Raw genomic sequence first — 17570 nt, forward strand, 5'->3', positions numbered from 1 at the left:
TTAGCAATTCCTTGCCAATGTTTGAAGACACAGTACTGATTGTGTATTTGCATTGCTCAGAACATATACTAGGAAAGATAATCATGGAGGCACAAAACGATTACTAAGAATTCTCTTTTGTTTAAAAGGGTGAAAATTGGAAATAATCCAAGGATCCAACATTATGACTTGGGTAAATAAGCTATTTTTCATTGTTACCATGGAATACTATGTGACTTTAAAAAATAAAATTTTATAAGTGTACTTCTGGTTAGGGGAAATGTTGATGGTGCATTAGAACGTTAAGAAGATCTTTTTGTTTAAGCAAATCCTGGATAGGTAGATAGATAGATAGACAGATAGAAAGATAGACAGAGAGACAGATGGATGATAGATGTTAGATAGATAGATAGGGTGAGTCATGTTAAAAGTCGTGTCCTATGTCTCAAAATGTCCACCCTGAGTTTCCCTGTATAATGGGATTACGGAGGACTCTTCTATAGGGTTATCTGTACTTTTCTTTTTTCACCTCTTTAGATGATATAAAACCATTGCCAACGGAGTATCAACTATGAAACGAAAACATGTTTTAAAAATATACTAATAGAGCTGACCCTCTGCTGCACTCTGAGGCAGCTGAGGATTCCTCACCCCTCCTAGCATCTTCCAATCTGGTTTTCCATCCTTAATTCCCTCGTGTCTCCCTCAGCCCCACCCTATCAGTAAGATATCCCAAGCTCCCAGGTCGTGTCCATGTCGCACATTCCCTGTCCCATTCCTCCCCATCCCACCTTCTACCCCTCCTCATTCTTACGTACTTCCCTCAGCACAGGTGCATCTATCAGTCCAGAGACTGCTGCCCACCCTCTTGGGCATGGACAAGACATAAGACAACCTCAGAAGATGCCGCGGACCTGTTCTTAGTGCTCATGCCCCCCTGATATGTAGATCAACCTTCAAAAGTGGAGGTTGTTACAATAATCTAGGTCGGCTTGGTTCAAGCCAAACCACAACACTCTGCCCATCTCTCAGGGTTGATTTCCCTTGTTCATAAATGATGCCTACCCCTACTTCCAAGAGAAGTGAAGGGAGTCCTAATGGCAAAATGATCGGGAAGAAGAGGGAGGGCTCAACCAAGTGAGAGAGGGGAATGTCATTTCTGCACCTGCAGCTGGAGATTCTTATGGGCCCAGCATACTAAGCTGAGTCTGAGCTTCCAGGGGGCGAGGACAGTGTGGTCATTAGCTCTCCACCATCTGATACTCTGCAGAGTGGAGTCAGTCTTGAATCCATATCTTGTAAATAAAGGGGCCCATGGCTAGATTGGCTGGTCTCTGACAGGTCCCATCAGGAGCCACATCAGACCAGGAACACTTACAAGAACAGAGACACTTTCACCTCCTGCTGACTCTCCAAAGATGGTCACGGAGCTTGGGTCTCCTCCAAAGTTGGCAATGTTTTCCTGGACCCAGCGCAGTGCGGCCACCTGGTCCAAGTGACCCCAGTTTCCTGGGCTGTGTTCGTCCCCTGTGCTGTGAGTAAGAGAACAGGCTGGAGGAGAAGCAGAAACATTATGGCAAGTCTCTCAGGACCACAGATGGGGCTGGGGACTCTAGGTGAGCCTTCTGGAATAAGATGAGGCTTCCACTGCCCTGATGCAGGGGTCTCCACGGCGTCTTCACTTCTGTAGCATTGTTCTGTTGTGGGCTCTACATTCCTTCATGTGGCTTCTATTTATAGAGCATCAGCTATGTGCAAAGACTGTTCTAAGAGCCAGGAGCACATCTGAGAGCAAAATAGGCAAACCTCTGACTACACAGAGCTCACATTATGGATCATAAACAAATAAAGAGATAGATATAGAATATGATGTCAGGTACTGAAAGTGCTTTCAGGAGAAATAAAATCTGGTAAGAGAAAGGCAGGGGTGGGGCAGTGGGCTCCTATCTCAGATCACACGACACATCTCTTTGGTGCTGTGGCATTTGAGTAGAAACCTGAATGAGTCTGCACACAGCCTTGCAAGTATCCAAAGAAGGGAATTCCAGGTGGAAAAAGACCGGCAAGTGCCAAGGGCCCAGAGTCCAGCGAACAAAGTGCGAATGTAAGACATGCAGCTATAGAGGGCCCTGTGGGCCTTGGTGAGGACATCAATGTCATTGTCAGGAGGGAAGTCACTGCAGGGGAAGGACATCACTCCATTTATGTCTTACATGGTCACTCTGGATACTGTGCAGATCAGACAGGGTATAAAGTAGCAGGATCATAGAAGTGGCCGTTGTTACAGTACTCCAGGTAAGACATACAGAAGGCTTTGATTGGGGTTGGCGGAATGATGGCAGTGAGAAATGCTCGGATATTGAGTGAATCTTAAAGGTGGAACCATACGATTTGCTGATCGACTGGATGTGGGAAGTGAGGAAAAGATCAGAGTCGAGGCTGACCATAAGGTTTTGTGTGTGTGTGTGAGGAAGACAGGCCTTAACTTAACATCTATTGCCAATGTTCCTCCTGTTTATTCTCCCCAAAGCACCCCAGTATATATGTGTTTATCCTAGTTGTAGGTTCTTCCAGCTCCTCCATGTGGGGCACCAGCTCATCATGGCTTGATAAGCGGTGCTAGGTCCACACCCAGGATCCAAACCAGCAAACCCCGGGCTGCCAAAGAAGAGCACATGAACTCAGTCACTCGGCCATAGGGCAGGCCCAAACCACAAGGCATTTATCCTCAGCATCCAGAAGAATGGAGCTGCCAGCAGCTGAGCAGGAGATGCTGTGGGGAAAGTAAGAGTGTTTTGGGGGGTAGGGGCACGAGAGTGAAGGGTTTAGTTTGTCCCTTTAAGTGGGAGGTGCCCTTAGACGTCTAGTGGAGACAGCAGGAGGTAGAAGGAGGTAGTTAGTGATGTGCATCTGGGTTTCAAAGAAGACTTTGGGGCTAAAAACAGGGAGCTGTGGAAGTGCCCCCTGAGGTCACTCGGGACAGCAGTGGACATGGAGAGGGAGACACACGCAGAGGCCCGAGGACAGGGAGGAGGAGGTCCGGTGAAGAGGCAGAGGAGGAGCAGTCCATGAGGTCGGAGGCGGCCCGGAGCCGACAGAGGCAGCATTTCAAAAAGGTGTGAACCATCATGTGTGGATGCTGCCAAGACTATGTGTGGATATTTGCCAAGGTAGGGTCAAGAGCTGGTGGGTCATTGGTGACCTCGACCAGAACAGTCTGGTGGTGTAGTCGGGGTGAATAGCTGACGGGTTTGGGTAGAGGGGAGACTGGGAGGAGAGGAACCTGGAAGGGCTAATGTAGCAGTTTAACTGTAATGAGGAGCAGACCCCTCACGTGCACCCCTCACCCACCTCAGCATACTCTGCATGTCATGGGTGAAAGGGATGGGGAGTCTTAGTGAAGGCAATACTTCCTGGGACATGACTCACCTGGGATAACCCACCCCACCTCCCTAGGCCTTTCTAGGAAGACGTCCATCCCTCCCCCAGCCTGCCCATCAGCCATCTCAGGGTCAGAGATGCTGCAGCCTGTGATTTCAGGAAAGACTCACAGTGACTGTGTCCTGAGGGACACCTGGTTCTGTTTCCATGGAGACTTGATGGAGAAGACTCTAGCCTTGACTCATGCATGAGCCAAATGCAGAAGAACATGGGGTGAGAGGGCCTGAAATACCTCCTAGGAGGGTTCTCTATCCAAGTCGGAAGCTCCATCAACCTCCCCGTTCTGGGCACCCATTCCTTCACCCTGAGCATTTACCGAGCTCCTGCCATGATTCTGCTGTTCATTACTTTGTCGTGAGAGGTAAGATGTAACAACTACTGCTCTAACGACGGTGGGGCAGGCTAAGTGTCATTTTAACGGTGTGCAATGTTCCGGGGCAGAAAAGTCAGGTTTTGGTATCAGCATGATGTTGGCCTCATAGAATGTGTTAGGAAGTGTTCCATCTTCCCTAATTTTTTGGAATAGCTTGAAAAGGACAGGTATTAAATCCTCTCTGAAAGTTTGGTAGATTCCCCAGGAAAGCCATCTGGTCCTGGGGTTTTATTCTTTGGGATGTTTTTGATTGCTGTTTCAATCTCTTTCCTTGTGATTGGTCTGTTCAAATTGTCTGCCTCTTCTTGAGTGAGCTTTGGGAGATTGTAGGAGTCCAAGAATTTATCCATTTCCTCTAGGTTATCCATTCTGTTGGCATATAGTTTTTTGTAGTATTCTCTTATAATCTGTTGTATTTCTGCAGAGTCTGTTGTTATTTCTCCTCGCTCATTTCTGATTTTGTTTATATGAGCTTTCTCCCTTTTTTTCTTTTTAAGTCTGGCTAGAGGTTTGTCAATTTTATTTATCTTCTCAAAAAACCAGCTCTTTGTCTCATTGATCCTTTCTACTGCCTTTTTCGTTTCAATAGTATTTATTTCTGCTCTGATTTTTATTATTTCTCTCCTCCTGCTGACTTTGGGCTTCATTTGTTCTTTTTTCTCTAGTTCAGTTAGGTGTGCTTTAAGGTTGCTTATTTGGGATTTTTCTTGTTTGTTAAGATGTGCCTGTATTGCGATGAATTTTCCTCTTAACACAGCTTTTGCTGTATCCCATATGAGTTGGTATGGCATGCTATCATTTTCATTTGTTTCCAGGTATTTTTTTATTTCTTCTTTAATTTCTTCAATGATCCATTGCTTGTTCAGTAGTGTGTTGTTTAATCTCCACATCTTTGTGCCTTTCTCAGCTTTTTTCTTGTAATTAATTTCTAGCCTTATAGCACTATGATCTGAGAAGATGCTTGTTATTATTTCAATTTTTTTAAATTTGTAGAGGCTTGCCTTGTTTCCCAACATATGGTCTATCCTAGAGAATGTTCCATGTGCACTTGAGAAGAATGTGTATTCCGCTCCTTCAGGGTGGAGTGATCTATATATGTCTATTAAGTCCAATTGTTTTAGTTTTTCATTCAGCTCCACTATTTCCTTGTTGATTTTCTGTCTGGATGATCTGTCCATTGGTGTGAGTGGGGTGTTGAGGTCCCCTACTATTATTGTGTCGTTTTTAACATCTTCCTTTAGGTCTGGTAATAGTTGCTTTATGAATCTTGGTGCTCCTGTGTTGGGTGCATAGATATTTATAAGCATTATTTCTTCTTGATGAAGTGTCCCTTTGATCATTATATATTGTCCCTCTGTGTCTCTCTTTACCTGTCTTATTTTGAAATCCACTTGGTCTGATATGAGAATTGCAACACCTGCCTTTTTTTCCTTGCTATTTGCTTGAAGTATTGTCCTCCACCCCTTCACCCTGAGTCTGTGTTTGTCCTTGGGGCTGAGGTGTGTTTCCTGGAGGCAACAAATTGTTGGATCTGGTTCTTTAATCCATTTTGTCACTCTGTGTCTTTTTATTGGAGAGTTCAATCCGTTCACATTGAGAGTGATTATTGATGCATGTGGACTTAATGCTGTCAATCTGTCGCTCATTATCTTGTTTTCCTGTGTTTCTTTTCCTGTGTGCTTTAGACTATCCATGTAATACTGCAATTTCTTATGCTGGGTTTCTTAGATTTTTCCTTATCTAGGATTTGTGACTCTGTTCTGTACTTTATTTTAGTGTCTACCTTGAAGTTTGTATTTAGAATCTCGTGTATAATATAGTCTATTCTCTGGTGGTCTCTTACTTATTCGACCAATACTGATTTAGACCCTTTGCTCTTCCCCTCCTAAATAATTATCTTCATTTTTTATTCCAACTCGTCTTATTAATTTGTAGTTAGAGTGCTAAGATCGTCCTTGTTTTGGTAGTTTCCTTATTTTTACCCTAATGCTATAGTTGAATATTTGCTATCCTGTTCTGGTTCTATCCATCGGTCTCCCTAGTCTGTGGATTGTGTCCCCTTTCTCCCTTTTTTCTTTTTTCAAGTATGAGAGCCTTCTTGAGGATTTCTCGTAATGGAGCACTTTTAGTTACAAATTCCCTTAACTTTTGTTTGTCTGGAAAAGATTTAATTTCTCCCTCATATCTGAAGGAAATTCTTGCTGGATAGAGTATTCTTGGATGAAGGTTTTTATCCTTTAAAGCTTTGAATATATCACTCCATTCTCTCCTAGCTTGTAGGGTTTCTGTAGAGAAATCCACTGACAGTCTGATAGGGGCTCCTTTATAGGTTATTCTCTTTTTCTTTCTTACTTCCCTGAGTATTCTTTCCTTATCATTCCTATTTGCCAACTTTACTATTATGTGCCTTGCAGTGGGTCTTTTTACATTGACAAATCTAGGAGATCTAAAACCCTCCTCTACACACATTTCTCCATTGATCCCTAGATTTTGGAAGTTCTCTTCAATAATTTCGTTAAGCACACTTTCTGCTCCATTTTCCTTTTCCATATTCTCAGGAATTCCTATGATCCTTATGTTCTTACTCCTCATTGAATCCATTATCTCTTGGAGATTTTCCTCATTTTTTTTAATTCTTAGTTCTCTTTCTTCCTCTGTCTGGCGCCATTCAGCCTGTCTGTCCTCGATTATGCTGATTTGCTCCTCTATGTTGTCTACACGGGCATTCAGGGAATCCATATTCTGTTTTATCTGGTCCATTGTGTTTTTCATCTCAAGTAATTCTGTTTGATTCTTCTTTATGATTTCAATCTCTTTTGTGAAGTAACTCCAGAACTCGGCTTGTTTCTCTATCTTTCTCTCTACCTCATTGAGTTTTTTTATTATAGCTGCTCTGAATTCATTATCACTTAGTTTACCTAATTCCAAGTCCTCAGGACTTAATTCTGTGTTTTTATTGTTTTCCTTCTGGTCTGGGGCTTTTATAAATTGCTGGATGGTAGAGGAGCGGTTTTTTCTCATGGTGGTAGAATTCAGTTGCAGTTACAGCCTGTCGCCACTAGGTGGGGGTCGAGAGCGGCGTGTTAGCTCTCTGCCTTGGGGCAAGATGGCTGCGCCCACTGGCTTTGTTAGGGGGGAGGGGCTGTTACTCACACGTGGCGGTCTGGGTTCAGATCAGTTCTGTTCTCTGGCCTCCCAAGGCCCTTGATTTATAGGGTCCCCTCGGAGGGAAGCTTCCCCCCCCACCCCCGTCAGCGGGTCTCCACTGAATCACCGCCAGGAGTCCTGGATGATCCCCCAGTCGCGCGGCCCCTCCCCCCCTCCTTCCCGACCCGTGCTGCAGCCATCGCAGACTCTAGGGGATGGAGCAATGTTCTCTCCTACCGTTCCAGCACCTCCAAAGGGGTAAAGCTAGGTTTATGATCTCCGCCTTCTTGGTATTGTAGGTCTCTAACGAGCTGGCATTATGTTTATTCTCTGAAATTCAGTTTTTCCAATCTTTTGTTGTATTTTGGAGGGGAGAGAATCCCGGGTCAGCTCACCCCGCCATTTTGTTCCGCCCACTCTCTCAGAACAACCTGACTCTTGAGCACCAATGATTTCAGAGAAAAATCTTGATCAAAAGGGAAAATGTCAAAATTAATAAGCAGTAACCTCATTTGAAATGGAGTCAGGGGACCAGAATGGAGAATTCTCATGCGGGTGCCACTCAACGCACACTACAGACCCCAACAGGAAGAGGCATACCCTGCATCTCCGACAGCAAGTGACATTGCTTACTACCCCAGCAGAAGAAATAAGAAATTCCTGCTTTCCCAACCTCAGCCGATGAAAGACGGCCATAACTCAGCCAATGAAAAGACACTGCACTTTGAAAGCCCAGTCTCCTCCAATGGACTCTGTTTACAACAGGCCCTCCCAAATTCTAAAAGAATGTTTCTCTCCTTTGTTTCTCTGCATTCGCACAAGGTCAGCCATAGACTGACTGTAAGTCCTGAATGGCATTCACTTGCTGTTCCTGAATAAACCTGTTCAGCTTGTAAAGCAGCTGGCTGCTTGTTTTAGTTGAACACCTTCAGCTCTAACTAATGTGTCAGGAGTGCCTGACATGCGTACCTCACCAGGCACAGACACGCAGCTGGATGTTCATCACTGAACACTCCTATGTGAATATCCCGGATTTGAGGAAACAGAGCCAGGTGTCTCAGCTAGTAAAAGGCAGAATCAGAATTTCAGCGGAGACTGTAGTTCCAGGAGCTGTGTCCATAACTAGAGGTCTCCTGCCTGCAGGTTCCAGAGCCCCTGTTCCTCCCACACCTCTGATCCCCGCCTGCCTCCAAGTGGAGGGGCTGAGTCTGAGTTATCTCTGAGTGAAGGCTGAGCCAAGGTCCGGGCAGCAGAGATTTGCTGAAGTTAGTCTCTGTCTGTGCAGCTGAAATGGTAAGACCCTCGAAGGCAGAGGCTGCTTAGTAATAGTATCGTGTTCCTCCCTCCTCTTACCCCCAAGTCCAGCTATGTGTAGACAATGAGTACATAACAGAAGAAGAAATGAATGAATAAGTGAATGAAAGAATGAGTGAACCTTTGTCCCCACCACATGCAGTACAACTTTTGGTCACAAGTTCACAGATGCCCTCCTCCACTCCTGGGCATCCTGCCAGGTGTGTCCCGGGAGATTCCAGGGTGCTCACGTACCTCCCTTCTTCACCTCAAGGATCCCCTCCTTTCCAGAAGACCCTTCCCACACTCCAGCCTGAGTCTGGAAGCTGACCCCATCTCTTGGCCTCCCTTTATTCCGCAAATGCTGACTCACTGGGTCATCAGCTCATGCCAAAGACAATTAGGGAGGGCAATTAGCTACAAGAAAATCCCTGATAGTTGGCCAAGGAAAGTGCTAACCAAGAGATAAGCAAAGAAATTGCTTCTTGGATTGACCCGGGCTCTGCCTCATTGCTTCCCTAACAGGGTATCTTCAGAGACTGATTTTTGTGTGCTGAGTGAGGACAGGCCACACACAGGCTCGGTTTCCTAGTCTGTGTCAAAGAGCACTAGTGTGAAAATCAGAAGACTGATGCTCTTGTTGTGCCAACCCTACTGTGTGACCTTGCCCCTTGCCTTCCCCTCTCTGGGCCTCAGTGTCTCTCTCTGTAAAGGAAGTGTTAGGTTGTTGGCCCATGTCTAAGATTCCTTTCAGTTCTAACATTACTGGAAATTATGTCTGAGCTGCTCTGGGCATCAGATTCCTAATCTAGCACCAACAATAATCATGCTTCTTCTTCTATTAGCATAGGAAAACTTGGAAAAATGGAAAGGTAGATTACAGATGCACAGCAAACTCCCCGAAAGATCCTATGCCTGTCACTAGGGGAAACTGAGGTTGAAAGGGAGCAGAATCTGCCACCCCAAAATATGCCATTTTGCTCTACTGATTATTTTGACATAAACATACTTAAGAAAACTACTTAGGACACAGCAAGTGCAAGAAGGACACTCTAACCCTCTTTTGTCTCCTGAGAGCAGGAAGTAAATCTCCCATGTGAAGTGCACCTCCCTGCACCTGAGGGTAAATGGCATCCTTATCACCAGAGATGGGGAAGTCAAGGCTGAGAAGGCTGTAGAAACAACCTTTGTCACTTTCTCTTTAATTGGATAGCCCAACTGAAGTCCCTTTGCTTTATCAAATCTTCACGAATGTTTCTCTGTCTAGAAGGTATAAAGTCTGCTTGCTCTGGCCACGTTTTTGAGTCTCATATTTTGATGAGCTCCTGAATGTACAAAATGAAGTTTCTATTTCCCCTGTTAATCTGTCTTGTGTCAATTTAATTAACAGCCCAGCCAAAGAATCTAGAAGGCAAGAAGGGAAAAGTTTTCATCTTCTGCAGCTTCCTGTGGTCACGGAGGTCTGGCTGTGGTGGGTTAGGAAAGCCCTGGGGCCCCTGAAACAGCCATGGCTGGTGGTGGCCCCACCCCAAACTGCCTTCATCCTCTTCCAGTCTCCACCAGAAGATACTGGAGGGCTGGAACTCACCAGCCTTGATCAGTGGTATCCACTGCTTACCGGCAGCCTGCTTTTCTTTGTCAAGTCAGCAGGGGTGTAAATATTTAGGTAAAGACAATCTTCAGAAAACTGGAAAGCAATCTTCTCCTTTCTGAAGGTAGCAACATCTGAGGTCATTTCCATAATCACTGGGTCCTGGGAGCACCTGAGAGGGGGAGGAAAAGAAGAAGTCCTGAGGCTCGATCAGAGCTAAGCAAGGAGATGTCTCCTATGGTCAGGCTGGGCCTTGGACTAGGAGGGTTAGCTCTGTAGCAGTTTTGTTCACATTCAAGATACTGGAAGGGTTAGGACGTTGCTTGGGGATTTGGGAGGGGGTCCTGGGACTCACTAAGGCCTTGCAGAACTGTGTATAGTGAGGAGGCCAGGCACCTGTCCCCTTCCCAGAGCCTTCGGGATGCCCTGGGTCAAGGAGAGGAGGCTGCCTCTACACCTGGGAGAGGACCATTTCCTGCATGCCCTGGACACAGTCTGGCTCCCCACTGGCCTCCATACATTGGGATGCAGTGTGACCATGTTTCTCCACCAGGTAAACCAGGTGTTCTAGTCCCAGGAGACCTCCATAAACCATGAGAAGTCACTCAAACGGCAGACATTGAGGGCGGACAACAGGTGTGGGAGGAAACACTTATGAGGCAACATTAAAAGAACTGTGCTCTAGTCCTGCCTCAGCCACTAATATGTTTGGTGACCTTGAGTGAATTCCTTCCCAGCTTTGGGCCTCAATCTTCCAGTTCTTGATGAGAGGAGTTATTTCTATAAGTGTCTTGCATCCCTGAAATGCCAAGATTCCATCATCAACCTCTCCCAGGCAAGTGCTGTTGGTAACCCTAATAACAGATCTTAAAGATCCAACATAGATTATAATTGGTAACATTTACTGAGTCCTCCCAGCATGCCAGGTCTTGTTTTCAGTGCTCCATATGTGCTGTTTCATTTAATCTTCAAATCAGCCCCATGACATAGGTGCTCTTACTAACCAGATCTTATAGTCAAGAAAATAGAGGCAAAGAGAAGTTAGAAATCCTCCCTTCACACAACCAGAAAGATCCATACTCTGGAGTGCTTATATTTCCAAGGACATTATAAGCAACAGTTCCTGATCTCAGTGCACCCAGAAGGCAGGCATCACTGCCCTGGTGTGTAGATGAGGTGGCTGAGGCGCTAAGGTGCTTGGACGTCCCAGCTGTCAAGTGGCAGAGTCAGAGGCTGCAAAGATGACTTCCTGATCTCTCCCCTGGGAGAAATTTCGCTGGATCCCTGAGAGCAAGGGGCCTAATATTCATAAAAGAAGAAATTCAAATGTCAAAGAAGGGATCAACACTAGTATTCATACAATGCTGAATAAATAGCAAAATTATGTATATGTAATTGTGGTGATAATAATAATTATTTTGCCAACACATTAGCCAAGAAACAATTTTTAATGACCCCTGGCATTGCCAAAGGTCCAGTGAATGGAGGGTTTTGTATATTAATAAAAGGAGTGTGGTTGGAACATTTCTGAAGGGAAATTTAGCAAAAGGTGCATATTCTTTCACCCAGAAATGTTATTTTTTAAATCTTATGCAAAAATATACATGAGTGTGCAGAAAGCTTTAGCTACTGGACGTCCATCAACAACAAGAAGGACCCACAGCTAAAATATATAACTATATACTGTGGGGATTTGGGGAGAAAAAGCAGAAATAAAAGGATATTCATCAGAGTGCTATTTTTATGATCAAAAACATCAAGAATGACTCAGGGACCACAAAAAGATGTTGGGTAAATAGATTGTGATTCCACATCTAAGTTAAAGTAGCTGTTAAAAGTTAGGCTGTGACGTTTAATGACAAGGATGATGCTCATGATACACTGATAAATGAGCAAAGCAGCATCCAAAATTTCCGTGTAGTGTGACATGATGCTGTAACTGATAATAAGAAATATAGATTTGGTCTTGCTCCAGTTCCTGCCACAGAGCTCCTAAAACCCTTGGAACTTTATAAGTGATGAGAGCTATAAAGGTGTCTTTTGGTATATTAATGAAGTGACTTTTAGACCTCACCTAAGGATATGGGCTGGTGGCCAGGAGAACCAACCAGTGATGAGAGGTTTGGAACTTTCAGTCCACTGCCCTGACCTCTGGGGAAGGGAGAGGGGCTGGAAGTGAAATCAAGGGTCACTGGCAATCAATCATGCCTCTGCAATGAAACCTCCATAAAAAACCTAAAGGACGGGGGTTCAGAAAGCTTCCAGGTTGGTGAACCGGAACCCTTCCCCATGCCACTGTGCCAGGCCCCAAACTGCACAAGGAGAGAAGCTCCTTGCTTCAGGACCTCACTCTGTGTATCTCTTCCTCTGCCTGCAGATTCGCATCCTTTAATATTCTGCATAACAAACCAGTCATCTGGCAAGTAAACTAATTCCCTGAGTTCTGCAAGCTGCTCTAGCAAAGCAATGGAACCGGAGCTGGGGGTCATGGGAACCTCCAATTTACAGCCAGTCCATCAGAAGCACAGGTAGCAACTGGGACTTGCGAATGACATTTGGACCTGAGGATAACCTTTTGGGACTGAGCCCCTAACCTGTGACATCTGATGCCATCCTCTGGTAAACACTGTCAGAATGGAGTTGAACTGTAGGCCACCCAGCTGGTGTCTGCTCAATAACCATGTGTTGAATAGAGGGCTCTAGAATGCTCTGAGAGTTCTGGAATGTCTCTAAGGATCTACAATGTCTTGAGGATTCCAGAACAAAGTATGAGCCACCCGGAGGATGGCCTTGGCTCCTTCCTGTCTTTTTGAGACGCACACACACTGAAAGATGCTAAAACCCCCGGCTTACATGGGAGGGTAGGAAGTAGTGTTCTTCACGAAGGGCCATGGGTCTGCAGGCTGAGGCGGAGCAAACCTCAGGGATCCCAGGGGGGGCTTGGCAAAAGGGACCCCCAGGAAAACGGCCACGGGCTGTGCAAATCCTTCCAGGCTGACGTGCTTCCCCAGGACCTTGCCCTGCGCGGTGTCCACCACAGGCGGCGAGGATGGGTGCCCTGCGGGACAGCGAGAGGAAACGAGGACACGTCAGCGGTGAAAGCCTTGACCTGGATTCTGGGAGACTTGACACTCTCAGCATGTGACCTTGAATGAGTCACCTCAACTCTCTAGGCCTCAGTTTCTTCTTATGTAAAAGGGAGGGGAGGTTAACTGTGCCTCCTAACTCCCAGGGCTGTCTTAAGGAGCAAAGTGGACATGGAAGTAAAACGGCATCAAGTGAGAAGGAAATGCAAGAAGGAGAGCTGCTGGGAGTGAAGCAGACATTGGGTTGCACTCTCAGGAGCCCTGGAGACAGTTATCCACGAGGATCCTGGCGCTGAGCTGCGTGCTGGATGGGAGGGTGGACAAGAGGCGGCCCCTCTTCTCAGAAGCTCTGAACCTTGTGGAGAGAGCTACTGCTGGGAAGAAAGTGGTCAGTGTCCTGAAAGAGGAACCAATAAGGTCCTACAGGAGTTAGAAGAGGGAGCGAGGCCTTCTGATTGGTGGCATTGTGCAGGCAGTGACCTTAGAGTTGGGACTTGAGCAGTGGGGGACAGAGCAAGGGAAGATGAAAGAGGGGTATAAAGGTATAGAGCAGAGAAGAGAATGTGCCGAGGCGAGGCTCTGAGACAGCAAAAGGCAAGGGCTGCCTGAGGAAAAGTGATGGCCCATGTGAGCCAGAGGGAGTCTATGGGAGCGGAAAATAATCCTGGGATGAGCGAAGCTCATGTCTGGTAGGGCCTCGAATGCCAAGCTAAGGATTTGGGCTTTCTTGTGGTTAAATGAGCAGCAGTGCACAGCTCTGGAATACAGGAGAGTGACACCATCAGCTTGAGGAGGATTCTTCTGGCGGCTCTGAGCAGGGTCGTCCAGAGGGGCTGAGACTGGGGTCAGATCCCCGTCTGTTCCGTTCTTGTGGAGCAGACAGCTCTTCCTCGCTGAGCCGAAGTTCCTCCCCTGCAGCTTCCACATCAGCCCTGCTTCTACCTGCTGTGGCCCGTCCTGAGCTCTCATGTGGCAGCGGCCTTGCAGACCCCTGAGCATGCCCATCCCTCAGGCCTCCTCTTGTCCGTCCTCAGATTCTTCAAGCGTTCCTCGTAGGAAATGATGTCTAGCCTCTCGTCCTCCCAACTGCTGTACTTTAGATGTAGACAAAAGGGCAGCATCTCCCTCAAAGTGTGTGGCCAGAGCAGAAAGAATAACCCAGACTTGTTCTTAAAGAAGAATATCCAGTGCTAACCTTCAGGAGAGATGAAGTGGACAGAAGCCAGATGCCAAGGGTGACAAAGTGGGCGATGGGGTGAGAGGCATCAGCCATAGTGGTAAGAGCAGCAGTTACCTCGTGTGTTAAAGGTAATGTTTGTGTACTGCGCACTTCCTATGTGCTGGATATGCATTTCAGGCCAGCTAAATTAATCTGCACAAGAGTCTTGCTAGATAGGTGTTCATGTGCCCGTTTTACAGATGAGGAAGCTGAGGAAATGGAGGCACCCAGTATGGACTTTCTGAAGATGGAAATGGGATGGCCTTGCCAAGTGGTGACTATTGGTAAAGGAATGATCTCCCCTAATTTCATTATTTTCTATCCTGACACTCAGTTCCAGGCCTCTCATGGTGTCACACCACCAAAGAAAAGATAAAACTCAGACGGAGCCTGGGTTGTCAGGACACTGATGACCAGAGCACTAGCTCTCGATTCAGGAGTCACAGATACATTCTTGAGCGTGATTTTCATTTTTTTAACGACTGACTCTTAGCTAAAATTTGTTGCCAATCTTCTCCTTTCTTTCTTTCTTCTTCGCCCCAGTATGTAGTTGTATATTTTAGTTGTAGGTCCTTCTGGCTGTGCTATGTGGGACGCCACCTCACCATAGCTTGATGAGCCAAGCTAGGTCGGTGCCCAGGTTCTGAACCGGTGAAACCCTGGGCCACCAAAGCCGAGTGTGCGAACTTAACCACTTGGCCACGGGGCTGGCTCCAGATCTTGATTTTCCAGCTGTACTTGAACAACTACATTTCCCTTCTGAGTCTCCATACTGCAACCTATTCAACAGGGTAGACACATTCTAAGGTCCCTTGCTGCCACCTTGTATTCATCATATCTTTCATTTTCTCCATTGTGATGCTTTGACATCGGGGCCCCTGCTGACCCTGAAGGGACCACCCCTCCCAGACTCAGCCATTCCTAAAGGCAAGAATCAGCCTGCCCTTCCAGCGTGCCGGAGCCCACACCCCGACCACCTTCTTTATCAGGTTCCTGCCCTAATCACTGCAGGGCCAGGCACCTGACAACTGCGGACAGCCCCCAGGCCCCAGAGCCTGTTGAAATTGTTGAGTTTGCCAACCCTAATCCTGCTTATCCTGCCTCACCCCTTTCTTCCCACAGCACACAGCAAGAAGACTCTTGTCCTCAATTCCTCCTCCTCCCTCTGCCTCCTGACCTCTCGGTGCCTCACGTTGTGGCCTCCATGGTGGTGACGTGCCCCCTTCCTTTGGGAACTGTGAGTAACAAACTGTCTTTGCAATGGCAATCGGCTTCTGGTCTGATGGTCTTACAATATCACAAATTTCTATTAATGCACTATATTTTAAAACAACTCCTTTATTTATGAACCCTTTTTTTGCGCTCTCTCCATATCAGGCACTGTGCTCTTTGGAAACAATCACCCACTTCCTCCTCAGAACAGCTCAGTGAGGCAGGTACTATCCTCATCCCCATTTTAGAGAGGGGAAACGAGGCACAGAGTAGTGAAGTAAAATGCCCAAGGACACACAGCTAGTAAGTGGAATCCACACACTTCTGCCCCAGAGTCGATATTAATCTTCTGCTAAGCCACTCTCCATGATTTGGCCACATTCAGACTAATATCAAGGGGAACAGAAACGGAGCTCTCTAAAGTCCGCATCTGGGGGCGTCAGGTTAGCTGGTGACCTCCTGCGTGCAGCACTGGTACCTGAGTTTGGGTGTTTATCCTCCCCTGAACAGGATGGTCTGGGCTGGGCGATCCAAGTCTCAGGGCAGCTGCTGCAGAACCCGACCTGTCACACCTTTGTCCTGTATGTGTGTCCCTCATCTCATCCCAGGACCAGCATTTCCAATGTGCCCCCCATTTGTATTTCAGAAGGACTCACCCCAGACTGTAGAAGTGGCCAAGGAGACCAGGACCAGAGCGAAGAGCCACATCGTGGAAGGACAGCAGCTCCTGGGCCTGCAGGACTCAGCGCTGCTGGAAGGGGCTGTGCAGTCAGCCCCAGAGCCCCGCCCCTGCCCCGCCCCTCAGCCCCACCCTCCCAGCCAATAGCCTAATCATGCAGGAGAGCTCTCTGCCTTCCAAAGATGCCTCAGGGCATTTTTTGAACCTCCAGGCCACAGGTCTCAGAGTTTACCCTCTTTTATCTGAGCATCAGGGACTAAACTCTCCAACGAAGATGGCCACATACTGGAGAAACAGCTTGTTACATAACAGTTTATTCCTTCCTGGACTGTCACCTCAGTGCACTGTGAGCTTCCCAAAGCCAGGCACAAGCAGACAGACTCCTTTAGACAAGGAGACACTCGGTCTGGGGTTCCAAGAACAAGCTTGAAAACTTTTAGAGCAGATCCCAGAGCACAGCTGCTGAGCTGGGGAACTGAGGACAAACCTCTTCTTTTCCCCGGGCTTCTATTTCATAGGGCTCTATGCTGTCAGGTTTGGAAGCATCTTAAATTGCATCCAGGCTCCATTCTGATGCCTGAATTACCTTTACGATATTCCTGCCAGTTGACTGAGCTTCCTGTCGCACACCACGCAGGTCAGGGAACTCACTACCTCTAGACACAGGGATCTTCGAGCAGATTGTTCTTACAATAAGAAACTCCATCCCTCCATAGTCCCTGGTTCTATTCATTCCTTCCTTCATCTGTCCATCCATCCTTCCATTTATTCATTATTCTATTTATTCATTCATTCTCCAAACATTTAGCAAATGTCTGGCGCTGTGCTAGGTGTTATAAACACAAAGGTGAATTTTAGACATGTTCCATTTCCTCAAGGAGCTCACTGTGTTGTAGATAAGACACAGGAGTGGGGGTGGGGGTTGGTTTGCAATGCAGTGTGAAAGCACTGAAATACAGGGATGCAAAGTGCTCTTGGTACACATTGGAATGTCATTTATCTGCTGGGGACATGAGCAAGATGCTCGAAGCCTGTTTCATAGAATCATTGAATGTCTAACAATAGTGAATCCATTAAAGACACTCTGGTACAGCTGGCTAAGGACATACTATGCATTCACTCAAACTAGTGACGCACACGGCTATTTATTGGCAAGAAAAGACAGTCACGATCTATTGTGAAGGGAAGAAACAGGTTATAAAATCGTTATGGCTGTTGGGGGCCAGCCCAATGGTGCAGCAATTAAGGTAGCACGTTCCGCTATGGTGGCCCAAGGTTCTCAGGTTCGGATACCGAGTGTGGACCTACACACAACTTGTTAAGCCATGCTGTGGCAGGCATCCCACATAGAAAGTAGAGGAAGATGGGCACGAATGCTAGCTCGGGGCCAATCGACCTCAGCAAAAAGAGGAGGATTGGCAGCAGATGTTAGCTCAGGGCTAATCTTCCTCAAAAAGAAAAAAAAATCATTATCCCTGCTTCGGGAAACAGTTTGGCAGTTCCTCAAAGATTAAACGCAGAGTTACCATATTTCCCAGAAATTCCCTTCC

General features: G+C 46.6%; 1 protein-coding gene and 1 long non-coding RNA gene across 6 annotated transcripts in view; one reads left to right on the forward strand and one right to left on the reverse strand.

Annotated features, from left to right (window-relative positions):
* Nucleotides 1-16108, reverse strand: part of LOC103542785 (liver carboxylesterase-like) — a 31437-nt gene extending 15329 nt beyond the window's left edge. Inside the window, exons 1-4 of one of the 3 annotated variants that reach the window (XM_070613678.1) lie at nucleotides 15998-16108; nucleotides 12678-12882; nucleotides 9761-9996; nucleotides 1358-1530 (exon numbers count right to left, since the gene is read on the reverse strand). In XM_070613678.1, coding sequence (XP_070469779.1) covers nucleotides 1358-1530; nucleotides 9761-9776 — 189 coding nt within the window. In that variant the 5' untranslated portion in view covers nucleotides 9777-9996; nucleotides 12678-12882; nucleotides 15998-16108. Of the gene's footprint in view, nucleotides 1-1357; nucleotides 1531-9739; nucleotides 9997-12677; nucleotides 12883-15997 lie in introns of all 3 variants that reach the window. The other 2 variants (XM_070613677.1, XM_070613679.1) reach the window with 2 other exon arrangements.
* Nucleotides 12628-17124, forward strand: LOC139082446 (uncharacterized). Of its 3 annotated transcripts, none has more exons than XR_011538450.1 (6): nucleotides 12628-13298; nucleotides 14011-14218; nucleotides 14330-14413; nucleotides 15252-15366; nucleotides 15507-15561; nucleotides 15988-17124. It is a non-coding gene; the product is annotated as an uncharacterized lncRNA (long non-coding RNA). The 3 variants fall into 3 exon arrangements; XR_011538452.1 differs by having other exon boundaries at nucleotides 12748-13298; nucleotides 15507-15565; nucleotides 15988-16992; XR_011538451.1 differs by lacking the exon at nucleotides 15507-15561 and having other exon boundaries at nucleotides 12748-13298.
* The last annotated feature ends 446 nt before the right edge of the window (nucleotides 17125-17570 follow it).

The sequence above is a fragment of the Equus przewalskii genome, chromosome 3 (assembly GCF_037783145.1).
Source record: "Equus przewalskii isolate Varuska chromosome 3, EquPr2, whole genome shotgun sequence".
NCBI classification, from domain to species: Eukaryota; Metazoa; Chordata; class Mammalia; order Perissodactyla; family Equidae; genus Equus; species Equus przewalskii.